General features: G+C 39.1%; 1 protein-coding gene across 3 annotated transcripts in view; it reads left to right on the plus strand.

Moving 5' to 3' along the window:
* Positions 1-1,000: 1,000 nt before the first annotated feature.
* Positions 1,001-23,955, plus strand: part of LOC105057618 (PH, RCC1 and FYVE domains-containing protein 1) — a 29,502-nt gene continuing 6,547 nt past the window's right edge. Inside the window, exons 1-7 of one of the 3 annotated variants that reach the window (XM_073248534.1) lie at positions 1,004-1,532; positions 16,464-16,608; positions 17,035-17,121; positions 19,827-19,916; positions 21,169-21,249; positions 21,414-21,608; positions 21,696-23,834. In XM_073248534.1, coding sequence (XP_073104635.1) covers positions 19,899-19,916; positions 21,169-21,249; positions 21,414-21,608; positions 21,696-23,834 — 2,433 coding nt within the window. In that variant the 5' untranslated portion in view covers positions 1,004-1,532; positions 16,464-16,608; positions 17,035-17,121; positions 19,827-19,898. Of the gene's footprint in view, positions 1,533-16,463; positions 16,609-17,034; positions 17,122-19,826; positions 19,917-21,168; positions 21,250-21,413; positions 21,609-21,695; positions 23,835-23,955 lie in introns of all 3 variants that reach the window. The other 2 variants (XM_029268257.2, XM_010940270.4) reach the window with 2 other exon arrangements.

A 23,955-nucleotide genomic window follows, 5' to 3' on the forward strand; every position in this document is an offset into this window, starting at 1 on the left:
CGAGAGAGCTTCATGAGACTCCTCCATCCAAGAGAGGAGAGAGAGAGAGAGAGGGAGGAGGGGAGTATTTTCTTACCTTGAAAGAGTTTTGTGCTGTCTCTACATTTGTATCCATTATATTGTAAGAGTAACAGTTAGGAAAACTATTTGACCAAATAAAAAATTATGAATAATTTCTTTTGAGAAGTGAGAACCAAATCTAGTGGAAGCTTAGCCTCGTATTAGGGTGAGGGTAAGATCGAACCTGGAGACTATATGCCTAAGCCGGCATATTTAAATCAGGAAGAATTAAAATTTTTTCATAGTCAGACCGATCATAGAAAAAATTATGATCGAACCGTCATCGCCTGCCGTGTCTCTGAAGTATGCGTGCGTTAAAATACGAAGAAAATCAGAATGGGTAAACCCAAAAATATTTGAATAATTTTGATAAACATCACGTAATCTATTAAGATTTATCAATTTTTATTTTTTTAATATTTTAACGAGTGTGTAAACTCGTGCGGTATATTTCAAAAACGTGGCAGGTGATGACGGTCCGATCATAATTTTTTTCACGATCGATTCGATCATAAAAGTTTTATCCATTCTAACCAATAATTTTTTTTCTGTGTGCCTCTAAGATCAACCATATGGTAGATTTTGATTGGTCGGTGGAAGATTATTAGCAAGCTCTTATTGATTGACCCATGATGCATCAAGTTCTGTTAAAAAATTCAATAATCAAAGTGAAACATCCTTACAATGACCCCACCTCGCCGTGGGTTGACCATATTCACATTCTCATCCCACGACTCCCAGGCCTCCGGCTAACGGGCATCAGCTGGCGGAGGACCAGACCGGCATCCGGTAACTCCTGGCTTAAAAAACAGGGGCACAACCGCAAATAACCTACAAATACAGGGCAATTGCATTCCCATTTCCATTCCTCGCCTTCTCGGCTTTCCATTTTTACTCTCATTTCTCCCCCTTTATTGGATCCACCAGCACTAATACCACTGGTATCATCAGTACACTAAAAAAAACATACGGCGAGAAAAAAAAAATTTAAAGAAAAAAAAAAAGCTAAGAGAGAAGAGGACACAGCGCTTCTCCTCATCTATCTCTCTCTCTCTTCCTTTCCCTTCCACGGCTCGGCCACTGATCTCTTGCCTTTTCCCTCTCCTCGATTCCCCCGTACACTTGGAGCTCGGAGCTCTCGGCATTTGGATCCGAACAGCACTCCGAGGAAGCGAGGACTCTGATTTTGGAGAGGTTTTGAACTGAATCTGTCGCCGGAGAAGAGGAATCGGGACCGACTTCGGTGGATCCTGGAGGCATTTGGAGTGTCTAGAGGCTGACTCGGTTTCTGGAGGACTTGGATGGATGGGTGGATGACAGGTCCTAACTTGGAGACAATGGGTGCGGGGTTGGATTCGGTCGTGGAGAAGCGGAGTAGGCACTGCTAAAGGTTGGTTGTGGCAGAGGGGATGTCGGCGGCAGCAGCGGCGGATCATGGCAGGGCGGGCCCTGTCGAGAGGGATGTCGAGCAGGTAATGGCTTGTTTGGTCGGAGGAATTAGCTGTTTTTTTTAGTTCTTAAAAGTAGAAATTTTTTAATTTAGATTGTTGAATTGGAAGGTATTCTAATGTTGGTGGATAAGGATGTGTAGGGCAGTTTACATTGCTTTAAGCGTTATTGTTCATAAAAATAACATTTTGCCTGCATTGGGATTTTATAAGAATTTTGGGTTGGAATGTATAGAGTAGACCAGCTAGTGTCCTGGTAAAAGCTTTTCAGTCTTTTGTTCACGAACTCATGTAGCAAATTTGGACGGATATATGATGATGTTTCTGAGAGTCACAGGAGTTTGGTAGGTGATTGCAGCTGCCGAGCATAACTAGCGAACTTTCTTCTTAGGTTGTACTGATGTCTTGGTAGTTTGCAGTCATTTTCCCACTATGCATCCATTCTTCTCAAAGGAGTTTTTTCAGTCATTTTATTTGATTGCAGCCACTGAATTCTCCAGGGACTCATTTGGTTCTTATCATTCTTTATGATGCTACATTTGATACTTTGATGGTTAACTGGAAGGTTATAGGTTAAGGGATAGCCAGGTATGTCTGTATTAGGGTATAAGCAGGGTGGATGAAGTCAACATACATATGAATGTTATATGCTCAAAGCAAAAAAGTTCATAAAATAACTAAGACTAACCCTACACTATGGATCAAAGTGTTGGCTAATGAAGGAGTTCCATTATCATAAAAATGACATGACAAACATGAGAACTATGAGATGGTTGTAAGGTAAAACTATGATATACGTTGCTTAAGGTGACATCTGTTAGGATAAAGAAATAGAAAATTGTTGGTGATGGTTTGGACATATGAAGCCTAGGCTAAAGACGGTGTTGGTGATAATGAAGTTGCCAGTATTGCTTGAATTTTTGGTCGTGAGGAATTGGAGACTAGAGAAGACTTTAATGGAATCAAGGCAGCTAAAAGGGTTCACAAAGCAAGGACCCCTCAGTGGTGCTTAGATAACTAGGCAGTCCACATAGGTCAAACAATTTTTCTCTTTCAAAGAAAGAAAATGGAGAAGCTGTGGACAAACAAAAGGAAGAAAAGGAGAGGGGAAAAAATCTGAAAAAAGGAAAACGAAACAATGTAGGAAGAAAGAAAACAAATAAAGAACAGAAGAAAAGAAAAAGAAAAACAGGGAAAAGGTAAAATTTTCTCTCCTTGATATTGATAAAAGAGAAAAGATGGATGAAAAGGAAAAACAAGAGAAGGAAAGAGAATCAATAATATTGAAGAAGGTTAAAAGGGGGGATCAAGAATAAGAAGAAAGAAAGGAAGTTTTAGAGGAAGAAATGGAAAAATCAATATATCTATGTTAGTTAAAATGGAGTTAGATATATCTAAATTATAAAGGTCTTTTTACAGTTAACAACAGTCTTCTGTCTCCTCTCACAAACTAGGGCAGCATGCATGAACTTGTTGACATGTGCTTGTATGCCAACTCAAGGCTATATAGCTTAGATATATCATGGTAACTCAGCAATCATTACCTAGAATGCTTAAGCACCTGGTTTAGGTGGCGACTTGTGGCGAAACAGGATAGAGTAGTGAGAAATGCTTTTAAGAAAGTATCTATTTTTGAAGAGTTGGCCTTAGAAATCATGATAATGTCATGGATATAAAGATTATATAGTGCTTTTAATTGTCGATTCTGTTCCCTATTACTTTGCGTGGGATAGTGAATGGTGTAAGATTCCTTGTTTCTTTTGATCTCTGGTCATTCTTGACTGAATTAAAGTTGGCAAATCAAGGATTTTTCTTCTGATTTATGCCAATAGTTGATTGTTGTTTCAATCTCTCGCTCTCTCTCTTTTTTAAAAAATTTATGTGGTAGACAACATTTGTTCATCTGTTGATGCAAAAAATGCTTGAGATGATTATTGTTTTGTTGGCTTACACCCATCAAATTATAGTTTTTGATATATAGTCTCAATGTGTCAGCCTATTTGGTAGATAGATAGATATGGGTTGTTTGGATCCCTCAATATCCTATTAGTATGCTGTCTTTTGTATCAGTGGTAAGTCTACCTTTTACATGGTTGTTTTACAAACTTTAGTACCTCAATAACCATAAATGTGCTTAGTGGGTCTGCCATGCATGCAAGGGATACTCACGCATGTCATGGTTTGCATCTAAATAAGACATAACAGGAGGTGCAGCAAACCTTTCTTTGTCCCATTATTAGGGTCAATGTAATGGCGTTCTTTCTACGATAGATTCTTATCCTTGACCATTCTCTCTAGCCATTGATAAGATAGAAGCATAAAATTCTGTCACCTGAAGTTCGATTGCTTTCTGTATTCTTTCCCAAAAATTGATTCCGTTTTCTTGGGCCTTGCAGGTTCTGAATTAAATTTTATCTTTTACATGATTGACTAAAGCCATCTTTTGAAGCAAATAATCTGCTTGTCCTCTGTTACTTTTGCCGCCAATATGCCTCCATATGATCAAAAATGTGTTATCTAGTATTATTATTGCCTAAGAAAGGCTTGACCTTATTAGCCTGATCAGCTGGGTTTACAAGCAAATTTGGGTGCAAAAAGATGGAGTAGTTCTTCTGAAAAGATTTAGGAATCAAATTGCCAGGAGGTGTATAAAATTAATTGAAGTTACTAAATGTCTTATCTAGTGTTTTTTTCTTCATAAATCCTTAAGAAAAGTTGATAAAATGGTTCAATTATGACAAAAGATTAGAAGTGATTCAACAAAAAAAAAAAAGTACACCTTCTTGGGAGTTTTCAATTTTCGTGTATAGCAGAATAACTGTAAGCAACAATTAATTAGCAAGGGGTTTGGAATTGTTACAAAATGAATGAGAAAGTAGGACTGAGATTAGAGTTGGGGGGGGTACCGTATTTGGAGGATTTCAGGTATTAAGAATTCACTATATCTGCATCTATTAATATTGCTTCATTCTTGATATTTGAAATATGATTCGATACATCACGTAAGCTATGTTGTAGAGCATGTTTACCCTTATGCATATTGTTATCATCACACCTAATAAATATGGGTAAAAGCAACACATCCCTCTCTAGGGTTGTATTAATATTTATAAAGATATGTATAGATAACTTAGCATAAATAGACATATACAAATAAGACATATAAGTAAAAAATAAAATAAGCCTAATATTCTACTGTCATAAATACATCTAATACCATAAATACAATAATACTCTAACATCCCTTGCAATCTGAACATCCCGTGGTCAAATGTAAAGATTGGATCGAAGTAGAGTAAATCGGAAAGTGGACAATGGCTTTGTAAAGATATCAACAAGTTGTTTGTCAGAAGAAATGTGAAGAAGAGACAAATCGTCCATTTAAACTCTCATAGGAAGTGATGATCAAGCTTAATGTACTAGGTGCACGCATGAAGAACTGGATTGACCGTAATATAAGTAGTGCTGAGATTATCATAATAAATAGAGATAGGCTACACAAGGGCCATGCCAAGATCTTGAAAAAGATGGCGAATCGAGATGGTCTCAGCAAGTGTGAATGCGACAGAGCGATATTCGACTTCGGAGTTTGATCAAGAGATAGTCGATTGTTTCTTAGCAGATCGAAAAATAAGATTTGCATCCAGAAAGATACAAAAATTAGAAATAAAGCACCGAGTATGAGGTTATCTTGTCCAGTTTGCATCTGAATAGGCCACTAAGGACGGATGCTGACGTCAAGAAAACTAAAGCCCATAGGACAAAGTACTATGAATGTAGCGAAGGATGCACTTAACAGCTTGGAAATATGGTTCATGCAGAGCATGCAAAAATTAGGCTATGAGGTTGATAGCATAAGAGATGTCTGGATAAGTGAAAATAAGATATTGCAAAGCCCTCATGATCTGATGATAAGTGTAAGAGTCATCAAGCAAGCCACCTTCATGAGTGGATAGATTGGTGTTAAGTGCAAGAAGAGTAGAGACTGGCTTGCTAGAGGAGAAACCTTGGCGCTACAGAAGGTTATGAGTATACTTTTGTTGAATAAGGAATACACCACTAGTTGAATTAGATACTTCCACTCTTAGGAAGTAATGAGGAGGGCTTGGATCTTTCATGGCAAACTCAGCATGCAAGATGAAAATTAAGGAAGCCAATAGAGAGGAGCTATCAGTAATGATAAGATTATCAACATATAATAAGAGGATAATGATCTCTTGTGCAGAACGAAAGACAAATATGGAAGGATCGGTTGTACTCTCCTGAAAACCCAACTCAGAAAGAAAAGTAGTGTTGAAATCAGGCACCTGATGCCTGTTTGAGCCCATAAATAGTCTTCCGCAAGCGATAAACATAGTGGGGGTAGGATGGATGCACAAAATCAGACAGCTACTTTATGTAGCAGACAACATCCCATGAAGGAAGGTATTGTTAATATCTAACTGTCGAAGAAACCACCTAGAAGAGATAACAATAGACAAGATAGCGCAAGTGGTAGTGGGCTTAACTAGGGTTGAGCACGGATCGGGTTCAGTCGGATTGAGAGAAAAATTTATTCATCCGAACCCAATCGGGTTGAAGAAAATTTAACCCGCTGCTGACCATTTATCATCTATTAACCGTTTGAAACCGAAGTGAATGGTTTGCAATGGGTTTGGGTAGGTTGTGTCGGTTTGAACTTCAATGTTGATCCAAGGTTGATTTTAAGTCCAATATTGACCCACTTAAGCTTATTTATTTTTTTTTAATGTCAATTTAATGCAAAAAAGACCTAAACCTTTCGAATAAAGTCTAAATAAAGTATTGAAATATTGACGTCTAAACAATGCCGTCCAAAATAAAAGTGAGTTTGTGAAATACTACATCAGTTGGGTTCGGTTTCATATGGATTAAAAGTGTAGGAACCGAATCCGACCATAAATAATCGATTTTTTATATACCCCAATCCGATTTCACCCGATTTATGTCTTTCAACCGATCGAAACCGATATTTATTGGGTTGGATTGGATTGGGTGGGTTTCTTCGGATTTCGGTTATTTGCTCAGTCCTAGGCTTAACTATCAGGGAGAAGGTCTCATCAAAGTCGATCCTTGGTTGCTGTTTATAGCCTTGAGCAACCAACCAAGCCTTAAAGCACTCCAAAGAGCCATTTGCCTTCTCTTTCATTTTGAAGATCCACTTGCAGTCGATGAGATTAACAGAGCGCGGTGAAGGCACAAAATCTTAGGTATCATTGGAGAGTAAGGCTTGATATTCATCCAACATTGCTTATCGCCAATCTGCATGCTGAAAGGCTTCAGAAAAAGAGTTAGGTTCGGTAGGTAAAGTAGAAGATATGAAAGCCAGGAGGAAAGAGGACATATTTCACTTTTGGACTAGTGACCTCATGAGCATAAGGTGGCTGCGAATGGGAGACAATGCAAGAGCGATGAAGCATATAGATGAGGGTGGCGGCTCGATCATATTAGAGGAACTGGTCCCAACAACTGGATCGGTCTCAACTGGTCTGAGTGAGGGATCAGTCCTTGTGGACTAGTTCGATTTGGGAATACAGGCTTGGGTGTGGTTTCAACTATGATTGGGGGTTCGGTTTTAAATTTGAGAGGATGAGATCTTCTAATATAGACATGAAGTTGTTTCGGATTATCAGACGAGACGTGTCTCTGTCCTAGGTGGGAGGAGGTAGAGATCTCATTGATAGGCAATCTTTCCAATCATAAGGAATTTAGTGAAACATTGCTAGAGTATCCAGAAGAATTCCAAGCAGAATTGTTGTTAGAAAAAAAAATCAAATTATGAGATTGCTTTGAGGTAGAGGGATCACTACCTAACAGAAATGGATTTGACAAAAATTCTTGAAATAATTAAAAATTTGAATGAGAATGTGTAGAGTCGATAAATTTGGAGAGACAAGAGTATGGAAAAATGGATTCAATAAATGTAATATGTCGAGAAATATAAACGTTACCGATACTTGGATAAAGGCATCGGAACCCCTGTGTGTTTATCAGAAATTCTCAAGTAAACACAAGGTAAAGATCAAGGAGAGAGCTTATGATCGGTGATATTCTGTAGATCTGGATAGGATAAGCATCCGAATATCTTCAAAAGTTGCAAATCATGAAAAGGATAGCCATACAAGACATAATAAGATGATTTGCCTTTTAAAACAGTAATAAAGGGAGTACGATTAATGAGAAAAATAGCAGTTTGAATTGCATCAGCCCAAAATCTAGCAGGCATGCAAGATTGAAAGAGTATAGTTCTAAGTTCTAACAATTTAGCAATGTGTTTATGTTTTCATTTAGCTACCCTATTTTGTTGTAGTGTATGTAGATAAAAAATTCTGTAAATTATACCATATTTATGAAATAAAGTAAGCAACTTTTCATTATCATACTCTTTCCCTCCATCAGATTGAAAAGATTTAATTTTCTGTTGAAAGATATTCTCAACTAAAACCTTAAATTCAAGAAATTTGTCAAACATCTTATGCTTGAATTTTAATAAATATACCCATGAATAGCAAGAATAATCATCCATAAACAGAACATAATACTTGAAACCAGAAACAGAATTAATAGGTACTTGCCATACATCATAATGAATTAGTTGAAAAGAAAAAATCGAAAAGGACTCAGATTCGTTAAAGAAAAATTTCACATGTTTGCCAATATGATAGGTATTGGAATGAGACAAATTTATTTTAGATTCAAATGGCACATTATTCTCTTTCATAAACAGACAAAACCAATTGACTCGAATAATCTAACCTCCTATGCCAAAGATCGTTACTAAGTGTCATAGCAACCAAAGCAGATTTTGGCTTATTTTCTATGCTTGCTACTCTCGAAAATAAATGATTAAGTGATGTTTCCGGACTACTACATCGTAGAAAATCCATCCCAGTTTCCTTGTCCTTCACAAAAAAAATTAGTTGAGTCAAATTCGAATGTTGAGTTATTGTTGCGACAAAACTGATGAACAAAAAGTAAGTTGCATTATATAGAAGGAATAGGAATAACAAGAATATTTTTTTAAATCAAAAGATCGAGTAGGAGTATTCAATTTTGTTTCACCAATTTTTGCAATAGAAAGTAGTTGACTATTATCAACAAAAATTCTATCTCTTCTACTATAGGGCATAGAACTCAAAAGCATACCTAGATCTGTCATCATATGATTCAAAGCACTAGTGTTAGGATACCAGACCTCCTCAGGGGATTCATGAAGGTTCATGGCCGCAAAAATTTGTGGAAGGTTGTCAGAGACAAAGGCGTGATTAAACCTCTGTCTGCATTGAAGAGCAGTGTGATTGAATTTGCTACATATTTAGCACTACACTCCAGTGCATGGTGATGAAGATGTCGGCTGATGTGGTGAAGTCAATGGCTTGTTTTGCATCTGTGGCTATGGAAAAGAATTAGAAAAAAAATTGGGATTATATAAAAAAGGTTGCGAAGAATATGTTTCTGGAGATCCTCGACCATACGGCTGTCCACGACCTCTTCTCTATTCATGGTCTCCATGAGATCTACCACCACGGCCACCTTGATTTTCTCGGCCTCGGTTGCCATAAAGGGCACTGGCATCCTATGATGATTTTGCTGGATGATGACTTTTCGTTTGTACTACGGTCTCCTCTTGCATGAGAGGAGGGAGTTGATTGAAGGTGGGCTTAGCTTGGTAAGTGTTCAATGCACTCACAAATTCTCGATATTCTTCTAGAAGTCCTGAAAGAATAGTCATCATAAGATTGTGATTTGGCTCGTCTTCTCTAATTGCATCTAGGGCATCTCTGATAGCCTTGATCTTCTGCATATACTCGATCATGCTCATTATTCTCTTCTTTACATTCCGAAGTTCCGACTTGAGAGAAAATGTGGTGGATACAATTTTATCTAAAAAATATGCCTTACTCGCCATCCAAGCCTCGCGTGCTATCTTTGGTGAAGTAGATATCACCATCTGTAAAATACTCAGAGGCAACGTTGCGTTAATCCATGACAGTATAATTGTATCTTCCTTCTTCCAAATAGAGGAGGCCAGATTGGCCAAAACTTTGTTGTCGGTTCCCTTAATTGTTTGAGAAGGGACGATGGCCATGCCATCTACATGTGAGGAGACTCCAAAACTTTTAAGCACGTTTAAAAACACTTGTTTCCAAATAAGATAGGTAGTGTTGTTGATGATAGGAAGTAGTGAAGACATGTTAGCTGTTATAAGTTTGTTGTAAGATGATAGAATAAAAGTCACACCAAGGAATTAATAGTTGGTACTGTAGCAGGATTTACTGTAGCAGACTGGTACTCTAGCAGTACTGTTGCGATGTACTGTAGTGGTACTGTAGCAAGTAGTAAAAAAGCAAGAAAAATAATATGAAAGAAAAAAGATTTGATGATGGGTATATGGATCCAGCGGAGATGATCACTTATGGCAGCAGTTTATCCTAAGGTTAGGGTTTTGGCTCTGATACTATGAAAAATATAGGTAAAAGCAACACACCCCTCTCTAGGGTTGTATTAATATTTATAGAGATATGTCTAGATGACTTAGCATAAATGGATATGTACAAATAAGACATAGAAGTAAAAAAATAAAATAAGCCACCATAAATACAATAATAGTCTAACAACACTTTTATTGGCGATTGAAATAGGTATGCTCCCACCTCCTTTTGACCTATTGTGTTGAAGTTTTCCCCTCGAAGTATATAATTCCTCCCCATTATTCTGCCCTTGCTATGCTTCTTAAATTTCAATGTTTTAATGTTGTATTAAATAAACTTATTGGCTCTTTTTTGCATGTTGAAATGTTTTGCATCCATATCTTAGCCCCTGAAGCAGCTGGTTGTTGTGGATCCTGTATCATTCCTTTTCTCATTGATACCAAAAGTTTTGGACTTTACGGTATACAGATGATTGGGGTGAATCTAGCTAATTTATCATATTTCATTGACATCAGCTGACAGCTGTGACTTCACTTCTGAATCAATTAAACTTTGTCTCAGGTCTTGTACAGTTTTTTATTTTTCCATTGATAGCTGTTTTGGCTGCTAGAAAGATTTGTGCAGTGCTAGCTAATTGGACATATTACATCTACATTAGCTGCCCCCCCTATCTTCTGGATCATTTTGAATTTGTTTGCAGTCTATGTTCTTAGTGTAGGCTTAGGTGTGGTGCTCCCAAGCTTTGGGAGGCCAGGTGAGGGGCTATGGTGTTGGCTCTATGAATTTAGGATTGGTTTGGATCCTAGGACTAGGACCGGTTTGGTTCTAGAGTGGAGGTTCAGCCCTCCACAGTCATAAGGCTCAGGGATTTGGGTCTTGAGTCGGCTAATCCATGTTTGGACTAGGTTTGGGTCCAAGGAGGTGAGAGTATGTCAAGTCATGGGTGTACATAGGCTTGAGTTGAGTGCAATCACATTGAGTTAGCCATGGGAGCTTTTGAGCTAGGGTTTGATCTATTTATAGAGGTATATATATACATGTAATTAGGTCAAATGTAATAAGAAAATGAAAAGAGCCTTTTTCCCTATCTCTCTCATCTCTCTCTTGTTCTTCACACCCTCTCTCTTGGAAAAATCCTAGCCACCCCTAGGGTTGAAGGTGGACACCCCAAACCCTAGCACCTAGATCTTGCTGCGCCTCTCTTTGTGGCTGCCATCTCCTGCTTGGATGCTCTTTCTTGGTTGATTTTGTGCTGGTTCCAGATCTCCACGCCCCTTTGGAAGATCCCTAACAATTGATATTAAAGCTTGGTTGGGTGTGGAAGAGAAAAAGAAGAGTCTTTGAAGGACTAGGTGCAGCACAAGGCAGTAATCAAGGAGTCCTAGTCCCAGCAGAAATCCTTGTCCCCTCCTTTGAATGAATCTTCTTGATGTTTTCAGGTTTTAAAGGCCTGGTGAGGACCTCTACATGTGGTAGAAGTCAAGGAGAATCCAGATTGAGCGTGGAAAAGAAGGAGAAGCCCGTGGAGCACAAGGCTGCCAATAAGAGAAGTCCTAGTCACATTAGGAATCCCTGTTTACATCCTTTTTAGATCTTTTTCTTACTAGTTCCAGGTATTTCAAATCTTGGTGAGTGCCTCTACATTTGGTAGGAGTCAAGAAAAGAAGCCCCCCAACATCTGGTTGTATGGGGAGGAACAAGAAAGGAATTTCTTCAAGAAAAGAAAAATCTGCAGACCCTCTTTCAAGATATACCTTCTCAAATCTGATCTACCTTTGTTATGATTATGATTGGTGCCAACCATGAGCAGTGGGCTGAAGGTGCAGTTTGAGAAGTTTGATGGAAAGAGAAGCTTCTCGATATGGAAGGTTAGGGTGGAGGATCTGTTGGTCTAACTCGGGTTGGATCCGACCTTGGAGGAAAGACTGGACGATATGACGGATAGACAGTGGAGTTTTTTGAGAAAGAGGGCATGTTCAACGATTAGAGGCTGTTTGGCGGACTCAGTTTTGTATGACGTATTAGAGGAGAGGTCATCCAAGGGGTTGTGGTCAAGGTTGCACACCATGTATATGGGGAAGAACATGTGCAACAAGTTGATGCTGAAGAAGCAATTGTATAGTCTTCGGATGTATGAAGGTGGAGATATTATGAGTCATATTCAGCGGTTCGACCAAATGAGCATGGATTTGCTGAACCTTGGGGTGAAGATGGAAGAGGAGGACAAGAGCTTACTCTTGCTATGCTCGCTGTCCGGTAGTTTTGATCCATTGGTGACGATCCTGCTGTATGATAAGGAGATGCTGAATTATGAAGAGCTGGTCTCAGTTCTTAGGTCCAATGAGCAGAGAGAATGGATGACAAAGGAAGGTGTTTCCTAGGAGGGCCTCATCGCAGGGAAGAGGCCCAAGAAAGGAAACGATAAGAGCGAGCACAAAGGGCGGAACAAGTTTCGAAAAAACAGCAAGGAGGCAAGGTGCTTCAAGTATAATGAAGCAGGGCACTTTAAGCGAGATTGTCCGCTTTGGAAGAAGTGCAAGGGAGAAAGGAAGGGACTGATTTTCTTAGTGCCGTTGCTGATTCAGAGGAGAATTTTCTCTTAATAGTTCGAAAGAGTCCGCGGTATGTGGAGGATCTGAAATGACAGCAGTAGCGATGGAGCAGCAAGAGGCCCAACAAGACAGTATTGGGCAGTTGACCTCATTTTCAGTTTTGCTTTTTGCAAGTGCATCAAGAGGACTTGATATTCAGGTGGAGCACCATCCAAAGGTGCCTCCACATGTAGAGGGAGTTTTGGCACAAGTTCAGGGCCGAGGGGTGCAAGAGAAGGAGAAAAATTCCAGCACCAGTGGTGGTGTTGCACTGTACAAGTCAATGCAGAATGTGCGGCAGTCGGAAAGGAATGGCTTTAAGGAAATGGTGTCATATGCATTGGTTGCAGCAAGAGGGGATCCTGAAAAATGTAAAGAGGCTAAGGCAAAATAAGGAGAAGATAGATAGGTCCAGGGCATACCAGAAGAGTTACAGTTCCTTCAGGAGAACCTGAAATGATGGTTGGTGCAGCTGTCCAGCAGAAGGAAGCCTACAGGACGTAAGTGGGTGTCCAAATGCAAGGAAGGATCTTCAGCCCAAGAGAAGGTGGACATCTCAGAGGCCTCCAAGGGAGCTCCAAGGCTAAAAGTTTTGGCATTGACGATGGGATTTGCACATAGTGCTGTCAGGGTGCACGGCGACAGCAGGTTGGTACAGATGAACCACGCGAAGTTTGCCAAGGCTTTGGGGCATCAAGGTGGAGATTATAGGCTTAGGTGTGGTACTCCCAAGCCTTAGGAGGTCAGGTGAGGAGCTATGGTGTTAGCTCTATGAGTCTAAGACTGATTTGGGTCCTAGAACTAGGACCGATTTGGTCTTAGGGTGGAGATTCAGCACTCCACGATCATGAAGCCCAACGATTTGGGTCTTGAATGGGCTTAATCCATGTTTGGACTGGGTTTGGGTACAAGGGGGTGAGAGTATGTCAAGTCATGGATGTACATGGGCTTGGGTTAAGTGCAATCACATTGGGTTAGCCATGGGAGTTTATGGACTAAGGTTTGATCTATTTGTATAGGTATATATATACATGTAATTAGATCAAAGATAATAAGGGAATGCAAAGAGCCTTTCTCCCTACCTGTCTCCTCTCTCTCTCTCTTGTTCTCCACGCCCTCCTCTCTCTTGGAAAAACCCTAGCCGCCCCTAGGGTTGAAGGTGGATGCCCCAAACCTTAGCACCCTAATCCCTAGCACCTAGATCTTGCTGCCTCTCTCTTTGTGGCTGCCATCTCCAGCTTGGACGCCCCTTCTTGGTTGATTTTGTGCTGGTTCCAGATCTCCACGTCCCTTTGGAAGATCCCTAACACTTAGTCCACCCTTTCTCCCTATTAGAGACTTTGTTGCATTTTGCCTAAATCAACTCCTAAAATACTAGATAGTTAGGTAAGTTTGGGTTACATAAAATTATGATACTTTTTGGTGTGATTCATGGGTAAATTGATGATAGGATAAGGGCCTTTCAAAAGGAAGAAATGATCTTCTACTATTATTAGCTTCTTTTTTATCTTTACTTAATTATGTTGATTGTTTCCTTTACCATATTGTTTATCTTGCATGAGCGAAGATGGGTGCCACCATGGTATTCTGTACCAGTTTGAACCGGTCGGTACATCCCATACCATATCGTACTGGCGGAGAACCAGCACGGTTTAGGCCGATTTTTCGGTACATGGCCCAAACTGGACCACACCGATCAGTACGGTATGGTATGGGCCCGAACCGTGCGAAACTAAATGGTTCGGTTTGGTATGGGGCCGGTTCAGTACGGTTCCATGTTTTTTTTTTTAATTTTTAAGTGGTGGTAGGTGGTATTTTTTTTGATTTTTTAATGTCGGTACGGGATGGTACCGTATCATACCATACCAAACAGGAACTAGTATGGATCTCGGTAGCGGTTCCTGAAACCTTGGGTGCCACCATTAACACTTCTTTGATGAAATGAAGTGGTTAAGAGAGAGGGGCTTAAAAATAATAGAGCCTTGAGGTACTTGTGGAAATGGTAGAGAGATAAGAGAGAGAACAAAAGAATGACATGCTAGATGATACATTCTAAACATAGTTTGTGAATGGTATTTCTAGATAACATCTGTCCACCTCCATTTTGCTTCTATACTGGAAACTCATGGTCTACAGAGACAGCTGCCACTGTGTTTTGTAGCTTTTTCCTGAAAATCGTGGCATGTCTAAGTTGACATACTCCAGCATATTGCATTCATAGCTCAAGTTCTTAACTTCAACAACATATTTTGTGAACTTTTCCATTGACTGATTTTTCAAACACTTCTTGAATGTTGTAGGGTCTTGTGACATTCAAAATTTCAGATCCTTTCAATTTTCAGATAAACTGGAAATTTTCTTATAGTGTACTGGAGATTTGTATATGTCTGTGTATGTCTGAACATTATATGTTGTATACATATGTCAGTATATTTGTTTATGCATACTTAAATTATCTGTATTGGTGTGGGACAGGCTTTCCACAAATAGATCTGAAATACAATAAAATTTGTTTTTATTTTCTAGATTCCTCCCCTCATCTTCTTTGACATGGAATCCAGCATGATGAACTTGATGAACTCTGTCATGTGCTTGAGGACTAAAGGGTTGAGTTGAGACCACACTAGCAAATCATTGCTGTATTGACATGCAACCACATTCATTAACTATGGCACTTGGCACAACCTTTAAAAGAACAAGAGATGTCCAATTGTTAGAATATCTTAGGGCAAAAGTTGCATTAGAAAGTTTACTGCTCACATCATAAGAGCTGGCTGCTTAACAAGTTTACCCCTGCTACAACTTTTAAAATGGATAAAACGATAGGACCAGACAAGAGACATGTATGTGAGCCATGTTAATTGATGGACTACCCTTCCCCCCACCTCTCTTTTACTGCTAGTGCCCATCTAATAATGATCCTATTCAACTTCCACTAATAATGATCGTTCACAGGACAAGAAGATTCAAATAAATATTTGTAGCTTTAGTCTTGTAAAAAGTCTTTTTAGGAATATTAGTAGCAATGTTAAGGAACAGGACATGGGAAGAATCTTTTGCTATACTATAGGCAATACTTCCCTGCTGGGATACCCAAAAAGGAGTGGTGCTATGAGAAATAAAATTTGTAACCAAGTTTGCATAGGTAATGATGAGCTATAAAGGCATATCTAGGATGTGATGTGACCCAAGGCTATCTATAAAAGGGAGCAAGCATAATAAGTGTTAGAAATGTTCGGGTTGAGGATGAGATAGTGTTAGCCAATCTCAAACCTGTATATGCAGTCAATTAGCTTCCAAGTCTTCACAGCCTCTGATGAAACAAAATTCTTAGCAGAACCATAGTGAGCATAAACAGCTGTAGTGGTGGAACATTGCTGGCAAAACTTCTGCTTGGAAAGTTTGTTAATAGCATGCTCCATTTCAGAGCCGACTAAGGTTCCATAGGTATTGCCCAAAGAATGGAAGGAGCCTGATCTTCAGGAACTGGATGTGGGATGACAAGAACTTGAGGAAAGTTGTCTTTAGCAACCATCTCTTCTAGAACAAAATTTAAAGGGAGAAGAGAAGATGTAGAATTTCCATGAGGTTTGGCCACAAAATACAGCCTTAGATCATTAGATGCATTAGAAACTGATCGAGATGCCTAAGTATTCTCTCATGTAGGAGGTTGGATCTGTAGCTAAAAGCAACTATCAGTAGTCCAAAACTAATGTTTCCATGATAGATTGAATTGCACATGCAGATTTCATACCATCCTTCGATCAATGACAGTAGACATGATAGCTTGTTAATAGATCTTCTATGATAGAACAAATCACCCAGCATAAGCATACCTTGTACTATTGTATGCACTGTGCTCCATTGAAATGTGTGCAATATCTAATATCATGTCGGGATTCAAAATCTTACAGGAGTAATGATGATTACTTCCTTAAACCACCAAAAGGTTAACATCAGGCATGAAATAGACAACTTGCATCTCACACATCATTATATGCTGTGAAGGAGACAAGATATCTTACTGATTGGAACTTGTGGACCAGTATAATCTGACAGGTTTGTCACCAAATAATTAAAATATTGGTTCTGCTTATGTTGTTACCTCATGCATTGTTTTCCTATGACATCAAAAGTCACTCGAATGCTCTCTTCAATTTTTTTTTGCTTTGCTGTTACATCTTATTCATACACTCCTTTTCTTGTTATTGCATCTTTCCTGATGATTCTTATGCTTTTCTCTCACTTACGTTGTTGCATTGTGGTGCGTAGTGTCCAGTAGTGCTGCAGCTGTATATTATGCGTTGTCTGGGTCTGATATGTTGCAATCATCTTTTATTTTATTTGATTCTATAGTTATTCTGAGGCAGAATCTTACATATCTCACTGGACCCAAGTTCTTCTGTGATTCTTTTTCAAAAGATTACATCAATGTATTGTTGATATAGAGTATATGACATTTTAACAGACTTTTTTCTATTACAGGCTATCACTGCTCTTAAGAAAGGAGCATACTTGCTCAAGTATGGACGCAGAGGAAAGCCTAAATTTTGCCCATTTAGGCTGTCCAATGTAAGCTTATTTACATTGTATTTTTGGTTATTCAGTTTTTTTCAGGATGGTTAAAAAAAATCCATGCACTGCGTTTACAAGATTTTTAGTTGTATCATTTTTTTAGGTGGAAAATTTATCAAGCGTGGGTCTTCCATTAGTGTTCAGAACTATGTTGTAGACTTGTCCATTGAATGCAAATATCACAAAGAAGAACTATTTTAAAACTAGTGACAATGTTTTAGCTAATGTTACGAGTGTCATGTAAGCTCCATCTGAAAAGGTAACAGTATTCCAAGAACTTGTGTTCGCTACGGAAATGGATTGACAAGGTCATGAAACACCAAAGATACAATAGAAACATAACTTTCTAAGCCATTCTCACCTTTCTATGTAGTTATGAATTGTTTAATAGTCAAAGAAATATCCCACTTTTGATGAAGTCATACATTGTGAATTTCTGATATATATGGGACATGCAAGTTTGAGCTGATGAATGTAACCCTCATTAAGCTCTGTTGACAGGAATCAGGCAATGCTGACCTGATTATGTGATCTGCATCCCTGACACCCTTTCTAAGTAATATTATATCATAATTTGTAATGCTTGATTCAGTGTGGGTGTGAAGATTATGATTAATTAGTTGGTATTGGCTATAAAACCCTACAAAGGATGCCTAATAATAAAACAAAGAGCATTGTGTAAAATGACTATCAACTTGGAGGATGTTATCACTATCCTCTGCCTCCCATTTGATGAATTGGTGGTGGTAGGGGCAGTTGATAATCCATCTTGGATGTTACTAGACCATCTTGGCAGGGCACCACCAAAGGACAAGATTAGGAGTCGCAGAGTGACCTAGACATGGCTAAGACAGATCTTTAGGGTGATATAAAGTCCATCAGTAATTTAAGTAGACATCCTTCATCCGGTTTGGAGCATCATATTTTCAAACACATCTCAAACAATGTATTCCTGTAGTGGCTTGCTTACCCATCACGTACTTGCTAACCCAGCATAGTGGCATTAATTCAGAAAAACATACAACCCCATCCTTACAAGCAATGTTAATCACCCATTTCATATAAGGTCAATAACTAGATGAAAGGAGACTGACTTAAATGATGATGGAGCTTAAGTTGGGGTTCCAATTTCTAAGAGCTTCCTTTAATTAGCATGCATTGTTTCCTTTGGTTCTTTTTTGTTCCAAATTAAGACGGGTTAAAATATATTGTATCTTATGTTGCCTCTTGATATAGCTAAGCATCTTTCTGAATTTTGAACTCTTGCAGTAGGTTTCTCTAGATGCTCCTTAGGGTTGTCGAATAAGTAAACCTATGGTGAGCAGCAACTGTTAAGCCTGAAATTCAGCATGATTTGGCTCCTTAATTAGCAGATGAATCAATGTTTAGCCTTGAATATGAGCTTGAAATTTAAAATGAGTGAGCTTGTGATTGGCCCTGCTTGCTTGTGTTCAGCTCAATGAATATTGTTTTCACATAGAAATAATTTTATTAATATATAGATATGCAACCATGTTAATTATTAAGGAATACTTAACCCTTAGTTTGTAGTCCAACTGCTGAAATATTTGGACATTAGCAACTGAGATTAACATCTCAGATGATGGTTTACCTGCTGATCAGAGTGGGGGCATACTGGTTGCTATGTACTGCAGTTATCAGCCTGTACTGCTTGTACCACACTGGTGTGCCTGCCTGTGTTGGTACAAGGGCATACTGCAGTATCCACTGTACTAAACCATGACTGGTACAAAGCCCATCCTTTGGTATTACCTTGTCTCAGTCCTTAAACCTGGTTAAACCCTGACATCTCTGTTTCATTGGGCACAGCCCTATTTGGTTTCTCCTTTTCTTGTTTCCTCTCTCAAAACCCTAAGCTAAACCTCTTCCAAAAGTCAATGCCAGCAGCCTACAGTCCATAGGAAGTTTGACACCCGCCAAATGATGCCTTTCCAACTTCCACCTCCAATTTCTCTCCTCTCTCAGAATTCCAGTGCTCCCATTCTGCTCTCACTCTTTCCTTTCTCTTCTACACCGGACTCTGATAATGTGAGTGCCAATGACCTGCAAGCTGCAAATGATTCTACTCCAACCAACTGGTGCCCCAAAGCCCATCTCATTTGATCTCTCCTTCCTTCTTCAATCTCCTCTCTCCATACCCTTTGTTGTTGATTGGCGCTTGGCTGGAGCTCGACTCATGGACAATTTGAGCCAAACTGAACAGGACTTAATATTTGAAGTTACTGAACCAACATTGAGCAAGCTATGCTTGTCATGAGTGTGAACCAATTTCTAGTTAGTTTGGTTGCATAAATATAACCTTATGCATGCATTCTTTGAGTTGACAAAATGGCTTAATATATGGTTCCATGAACCTCAAATAATTAAATCTGGAAAGTAGAAGAGTGAAGATTATATAATTGAGGACTCCCTATTTATTGCTTGAATTAGAGCACAAAATCAATTAATTGCCTATGGATGCTTTTATTTGTAATGGTGCCATGATGCCATAGTTATCAATTGATTTTGCCATCATTCATGTCTGGTTTCTCTTGACTGCTCCCCAGTGTTTAAGAATTTATTGGTTGTCACTAATTATGTGAATTGGTTTCTTTTGCGATCAAATTCTTTAGTAATCCGTTATAACAGATTACAATATGTATCTTTTTCAACATGGCTTTGCTGACATTATGCAATTTCAGGATGAATCGGTATTAATATGGTTCTCGGGTAAAGAGGAGAAACGCCTCAAATTAAGCCATGTATCCAGAATCATGCCTGGACAACGCACTGTAAGACTTTATATTTCAAACTTCAAGTTTTCAGAAGATTGCATCCCATGATCCCATCCTCCCAACCCTCAACCAAAAGGGGGGGAAAACACTTATGACCTAGCAGTTCTAAGAAAACAGAAGCTGTGACATTTTATGAAGCTATTCATTTGAGTATGATATTTATGCAGAAAAAAACTACTTTATCACATCAGGCAGAATCAGGATGTTGTGAGTTGTGAATACACTTCTTCCTTCTGTCTATATAAGTGCTTCAGTTTCCTGACATTTGCAAGTAGTCTATTTTATTCAAAAATATTGTCAATATATTTTATTTAAATTTAAAATTATAATTTATTAGACAGAAGAAAAATTTATGGAGGAATAGAAAAATCTATGGAGGAATATTCTGTATAGTTCATTAATTTCAAAAGTGAGCAGCAAATCTATGCTACCACCTTTTAAAAAAACTTTTCAAAGCAAAAAAAACTTGCATTAGAGAAAGATGCACTATGGCATCACCTAATTTAGGTAAATTACCACATACATGTCTGACATGCTGCCTGATTTCTATCCTTTCATATTTTCCATGACAACATTCATGTCTTGTATGTAATGTCTGTTTATATGTTCTTCTATATTTTCGTCATGTAGTTTCTCAAGGAATAGGGTGGAGAAAAAGTGGTGGCTGCAGTGACTCTTTAGGACTCATTACGCTGTAAATGCAATGAGGTAGTCTCCATTGACTACCGCAAAACCTTCGCAAAGACCTCTAGAGGGACACTAGGACACATCCTAGTGCTCCCTAACTTCCCATAATGGATTTTGAATTATGTACTGTCTCCCAGAACATGTGCAGATTGAACTTCTGTTAAATTTCATTTGGTATGGGGTACTTGATACCTTTGGAATTGGGACAAAGAGTAGGCCTGTAATTTGATTGGATTGTCTCTGATCCAAATCTGAACAAAATTGACCTAGTCAAGACTAAAAAGGAACCATTTTGATTCAGCTCAGGTCCAATTCAATGATATGTATTATAGAGTTATTTCCAGACTTTGCTTCCCCATCTCTGTCATAAAAAGATTTGTGATAGTGATGCTTGATGACAACTGGAGGATATTTGTAGGATTGTCGTATTTTATGTATTTTTTTGTTCATCCTTGAAACTCATGTTTGTGATTCCTTTGTGACTTGGCATCTATTAGGTTTATACTTTAGCCCCCTTCTTCGAATATATTAAATATTTATTGAAAACATTTCTATTTTTCAGGCAGTCTTTCAGAGGTACCCACGGCCCGAGAAGGAATGCCAGTCATTTTCTCTTATCTATAATGATAGGTCGTTAGATCTTGTAAGTGTTGCTACATCTTGAGCATTTTCATGGTTGTTCTTGCTTCAATTGACACTTGGGTGCACCTATTCTATCCTGCTTCCTCATTTTTCTGTTCCCATTTAATCATTTTCACAATTGAAAGCTGAATAGTTGGGCTGTCATCTCACTCTAATATATGCCAGATATGCAAAGATAAGGATGAAGCTGAAGTCTGGTTTGCTGGTCTCAAAACACTGATCTCACAAAGCCATAACCAGAAATGGAGAACAGAATCAAGAAGTGATGGAGTGTCTTCTGGTACTAATAGTCCAAGAACATACACCCATAGAAGTTCACCTTTAAGCTCTCCTTTTGGTAGCAGTGATAGTATACAGAAGGTACTTCATGTTCATCTTAATTCTTTCTCTTTGATGTTGTTATTGTATTCTTTAAAAACAGGAAATCCTTGGCTTTATTTCATTCAGGATAGCAGTGAAACCCTTCGACTTCGAAGTCCATATGAAAGTCCACCCAAGAATGGCTTGGACAAGGCATTTTCTGATGGCTTATTATATGCTGTGCCTCCTAAGGTTTTCTTTCCTTTAGATTCTGCTAGTGGATCGGTGCACTCTCTGTCATCAGGATGCTCAGATAATGCAAATGGGCATACAAGGGGCGTTACAATGGACGCATTCAGGGTAAGTCTGTCAAGTGCTGTTAGCTCATCAAGTCAAGGCTCTGGTCATGATGATGGTGATGCTTTAGGTGATGTTTTCATATGGGGTGAAGGAATGGGGGATGGAATTCTGGGTGGTGGGGGTTATAGAGTTGGAAGGTATTCAGGCACTAAAATGGATTCTCTTGTGCCAAAAGCCATAGAATCTGCTGTAATACTTGATGTTCAGAACATATCTTGTGGTGGCAGACATGCTGCACTTGTCACTAAGCAAGGAGAGATCTACACTTGGGGAGAGGAATCAGGAGGCAGGCTTGGGCATGGAGTAGATTCTGATGTGGCTCAACCAAAACTTGTTGATGCTCTTCTCAATATGAACATTGAACTTGTAGCATGTGGGGAGTACCATACTTGTGCTGTTACACTATCTGGAGACCTCTACACTTGGGGGGATGGTACTTATAATTTTGGGCTTCTTGGGCATGGAAATGAAGTGAGCCATTGGGTACCCAAGAGGGTTAATGGACCTTTAGAGGGAATCCATGTTTCATCAATCTCTTGTGGACCTTGGCATACAGCTGTTGTTACCTCTTCTGGGCAATTATTTACTTTTGGAGATGGAACTTTTGGTGTTCTAGGTCATGGAGATCGCAAGAGTGTCTCTGTGCCTAGAGAAGTAGAATCCCTAAAAGGACTACGCACAGTGCGAGCAGCTTGTGGCGTTTGGCATACTGCTGCAGTTGTTGAAGTTATGGCTGGAAATTCTCGTTCTAGTAACTGTTCTTCTGGGAAGCTGTTTACGTGGGGGGATGGAGATAAGGGCCGCCTAGGACATGGTGACAAAGAACCAAGACTTGTGCCTACTTGTGTGGCTGCCTTGGTTGAACCAAACTTTTGTCAAGTTGCCTGTGGGCACAGCCTAACTGTGGCACTTACAACATCAGGCCATGTCTATACAATGGGCAGTACTGTATATGGCCAACTTGGAAATCCTCTAGCAGATGGAAAGCTCCCTGTCCGTGTCGAACGTAAGCTACTAAAGAACTTTGTGGAGGAGATATCATGTGGGGCATATCATGTTGCCGTCCTAACCTCAAGAACTGAAGTGTACACCTGGGGTAAAGGAGCAAATGGCCGATTAGGTCATGGTGATATTGATGATAAGAATACCCCAACATTGGTCGAAGCTTTAAAAGATAAACAAGTCCGAAGTGTTGTCTGTGGCACTAACTTTACTGCAGCAATCTGTATTCATAAGTGGGTGTCTGGTGTTGATCAGTCTATGTGCTCAGGCTGCCGCCTGACATTTAATTTCAAGAGAAAATGCCATAATTGCTACAACTGTGCACTTGTCTTTTGTCATTCCTGCAGCAGTAAAAAGTCTCTTAGGGCTTCTATGGCACCAAATCCTAACAAACCATATCGTGTCTGTGACAGCTGCTTTAACAAGTTAAGCAAGGCCTTGGAAATGGATTCATCATCTCATTCTGCAGCAACTAAAAATGGTAGTATAATTCAGGGGTTCACTGAAATGATTGAGAAGGAGGATAAGTTGGATTCTAGATCACGTGTACAAATCTCTAGACTTTCTTCATTAGAGTCGTTTAAGCAAACAGAAGGTAGATCTTTCAAGAGAAACAAGAAATTTGAATTTAATAGCAGTCGCGTATCTCCAATCCCAAATGGAAGTTCACATTGGGCTGCCCTTAACATCTCAAGATCACTGAATCCGGTATTCGGAACATCAAAAAAGTTCTTTTCTGCTTCTGTTCCTGGATCAAGAATTGTTTCTCGTGCAACTTCACCGGTATCAAGAAGGCCTAGCCCCCCTCGCTCCACAACACCAACACCAACTCTGGGAGGGCTGACATCTCCAAAAGTCATTGTTGATGAAGCAAAAAGAACGAATGATAGCCTGAGCCAAGAAGTGGTTAGGTTGAGAGCTCAGGTACATGCTTTCCAGATATGTCACGCATATCTTGAGTTTCATGTGATCTTTTCTCTGTTTTATTATTCTACTCCATTGAGCATGTTACTCATCGATAACCAAGGAAAAACACTATATCCAC

The sequence above is a fragment of the Elaeis guineensis genome, chromosome 14 (genome assembly GCF_000442705.2).
Source record: "Elaeis guineensis isolate ETL-2024a chromosome 14, EG11, whole genome shotgun sequence".
Classification (NCBI taxonomy): Eukaryota; Viridiplantae; Streptophyta; class Magnoliopsida; order Arecales; family Arecaceae; genus Elaeis; species Elaeis guineensis.